The sequence below is a fragment of the Bactrocera latifrons genome, unplaced genomic scaffold (genome assembly GCF_001853355.1).
Source record: "Bactrocera latifrons isolate USDA-ARS-PBARC rearing strain unplaced genomic scaffold, ASM185335v1 scaffold_244, whole genome shotgun sequence".
Lineage (NCBI taxonomy): Eukaryota > Metazoa > Arthropoda > Insecta > Diptera > Tephritidae > Bactrocera > Bactrocera latifrons.
In genome coordinates this window covers 42,429-44,871 of record NW_017536008.1, presented here as the reverse complement: position 1 = coordinate 44,871, position 2,443 = coordinate 42,429, and the positions used below count along the sequence as shown (strand labels likewise).

At 35.2% G+C, this 2,443-nt stretch overlaps 3 protein-coding genes across 3 annotated transcripts in view; 1 reads left to right on the top strand and 2 right to left on the bottom strand.

The window, feature by feature from the left end:
* LOC108969212 overlaps nucleotides 1-227 on the top strand; it is a 1,699-nt gene extending 1,472 nt beyond the window's left edge. Inside the window, exon 6 of the mRNA XM_018933753.1 lies at nucleotides 180-227. Within this exon, the coding sequence (XP_018789298.1) occupies nucleotides 180-227 (48 nt within the window). The remainder of the gene's footprint in view (nucleotides 1-179) is intronic.
* LOC108969221 overlaps nucleotides 1-1,240 on the bottom strand; it is a 29,741-nt gene extending 28,501 nt beyond the window's left edge. Inside the window, exon 1 of the mRNA XM_018933800.1 lies at nucleotides 1,161-1,240. The gene's annotated coding sequence lies outside the window, so the exon portion shown is untranslated. The remainder of the gene's footprint in view (nucleotides 1-1,160) is intronic.
* On the bottom strand, nucleotides 229-2,355 carry LOC108969211 (putative nuclease HARBI1). The gene is made up of 3 exons (XM_018933752.1): nucleotides 1,425-2,355; nucleotides 925-1,354; nucleotides 229-862 (listed from the first exon to the last, which is right to left on the bottom strand). The coding sequence occupies exons 2-3, from the start codon at nucleotides 1,350-1,352 to the stop codon at nucleotides 229-231; spliced, it is 1,062 nt and encodes a 353-aa protein (XP_018789297.1). The 5' UTR covers nucleotides 1,353-1,354; nucleotides 1,425-2,355.
* Between the last annotated feature and the right edge of the window lie 88 nt (nucleotides 2,356-2,443).

Sequence of the window (2,443 nt, the reverse complement as noted above, 5' to 3'; positions counted from 1 at the left end):
CCAAGGTTTTTCGTATGTACACTAATAGCAGTAGCTGCTTCAAACGGGTTTACATAGTCCCGCTCCAATTGTTGTTGCATTGAAATCTATTCCCGGAAGGACAGTAATGTTCACTACAATCGACTGTTATTATAATATATATTATAAAAAATAAAGAGTTAAACATAATTTGCAAACAGTATCATTTGGAGGGTTCCTCATATTTTTCTGAACACCACTGTATATGAATTAACTACAAAAGTGGTTTCTTAAAATAGTATTTCGTAAAATGTTAAGTAATGAACCATTGTCTCCATGCGGAGAGTTTTCAAGTGGATCAACTTCAGGAAGTGGAAAATTATATATCTTTCGAATATTATGTAGCGTACAGCATGCATTAATTATTGATCCTGCAAATGAGTCGTTTACCATTAGGCCACGGTCTTGGGAAAGGCACCCAAATATTTTTTTTAAAACTCTATTAAGGCGTTCCACACAATTTCGAGCTCGTGCATGAGAATCGTTGTAGCTTTGCTGACTAATACTCTCTACATTTCTGAATGGAGTCATTAGCCACGGCTGCAACGGATATCCAGAGTCTACAAGCAACCATCCTGTGGACCCATTGGCAGTGTACTCATTCAGCATATGGGACTTTAGTGTACTGCTTTCCCATATGTAGGCGTCGTGCGTACTTCCCCCATATCTTGCAAAGCACGCCAGGAAATTTAAATCAAAGTCGCACACTAATTGCACATTTTTGGAAAAATATCCTTTTCGATTAATGTAGCAGTGTTCTACTGCCTGTGGTGGCTTCTTAATTTTGACGTGAGTGCAGTCAATCGCTCCCAAGATGTCAGGAAATCCAGTAGCAGTGAAGAACCTTCAAGTGAACATAAACATAAGCCAGCTATAAATAACCATTAATCTTCAAGATTATAACACTTCACTGGCCGTTGCTTCACAATATTCTGCTGCTCTAAGGTAGTTGGAAATATGATGTAACGTTGCGCCATATGATTTTGCAAAATCTCTGTAATTTGATGCACTATGTGGCTTACCATGGTCTTACTTATAGGGCAAACAAAATCCTGACCTACGTCCCTAAGAAATGATCCTGTAGCATAGTAATGCAGCGCTACACATAACCTAATGGAGTTTGGAATAAATGTATTTCTTACTGCTGTGTCCATAAAAGGCTCGATTTCCACAAGGAGTGCCCGTACTGCAGTTCTGCTGAAGCGGAATAACTCAAGAAAACGCGGCTCGGGAATGCTGAATGGATCTGTCGAGTCCCTTAAAGTGCGCCTTTGTATTCGCAACATATTCCTTCTGTCATGCCGTATGGCGAGCGTGTTTACCAATAAACTCATAGCTGAAACACAATCAATTTTTATTTATTAATAATAATTAAATATTTGTGCACACATTTCAATAATGCTTACTTTTCTCAATAATAGTTTCTCAAACATGAATGGCGTTCCATTTCTCTCACTGTTTCATATTTTGTCGACTTATGCTTACAGAAACACTCATTCTCGATCAATCGACTAATTTGGATCGAATCAAAATGACTTCACTATAATCGAGTATATTGTCGATTCCTTACAGAAACGCACTACGGATTTTTACAGGGGAAACAAATTTAGCCAAAGCTGCCTCAAAACACTCGGAAAAAACTATGAAAAACACTGGACCGCACAAAAACGCTTCGACTTTGCACAATATATAATATATAGTAGTATGTGTATTTACATACATACATATCTGACGATACACGATTGTACAAATTTTTGATTATGAAAATTTTTTATTTTATTTGTACCCGGGGTATATTTTTTACAAGATGTGTTTCCGCCTATGTATCTATGTACATATGTACTTATAATGCGCCCGTATGTACTCGTACATAAGTACGTGTGTACATATGTATGTCTATTCGCAGTACGGATAAAACGCGAAAAGAAAATTAGCATGCACTTAACGTGGGTAAATATGTATGTATGAATATAAGTGAATATATAGAGTTTCCTCTTATAGTTTTACTCTTTGTACGTTATATAAATATATATCGGATATATGTACATACATATGTATATGATGTATGTAAAAACACAAGTCATAAACTATCAGATAAGATAACATTAAACACACACACACATGTATTAAATTGTACATTTGAAAACAACATATAGCATAAAACATATCAAGCAGCATAAAGAATATGCTGCAATACATACATACATACACAAAATTTAGATACTTAAGATAGTTTTCTAAAATAATATATAAGTAATGAAAATATCAAAATAAAATCAGAATCAAATAAATCTCCCTCGATATAAGACTTTTCATTTCCCCCCACCAGTGTACTATGGTCGGAAACATCACTTTTCTTGGCCAAAACTATTAAAACTTAAAATAACGGAATTTTTAACTGGAATTTGAAGTTGCAGTATAATTT

Excerpts from the sequence above, each read along its gene's own strand:
- LOC108969211 (XM_018933752.1), bottom strand. The coding sequence starts at position 1,352 with ATGAGTTTATTGGTAAACACGCTCGCCATACGGCATGACAGAAGGAAT. Across the intron at positions 863-924 it reads GTGAAGCAACGGCCAGTGAA|GTTCTTCACTGCTACTGGAT; the intron begins GTGTTATAATCT and ends GTTCACTTGAAG.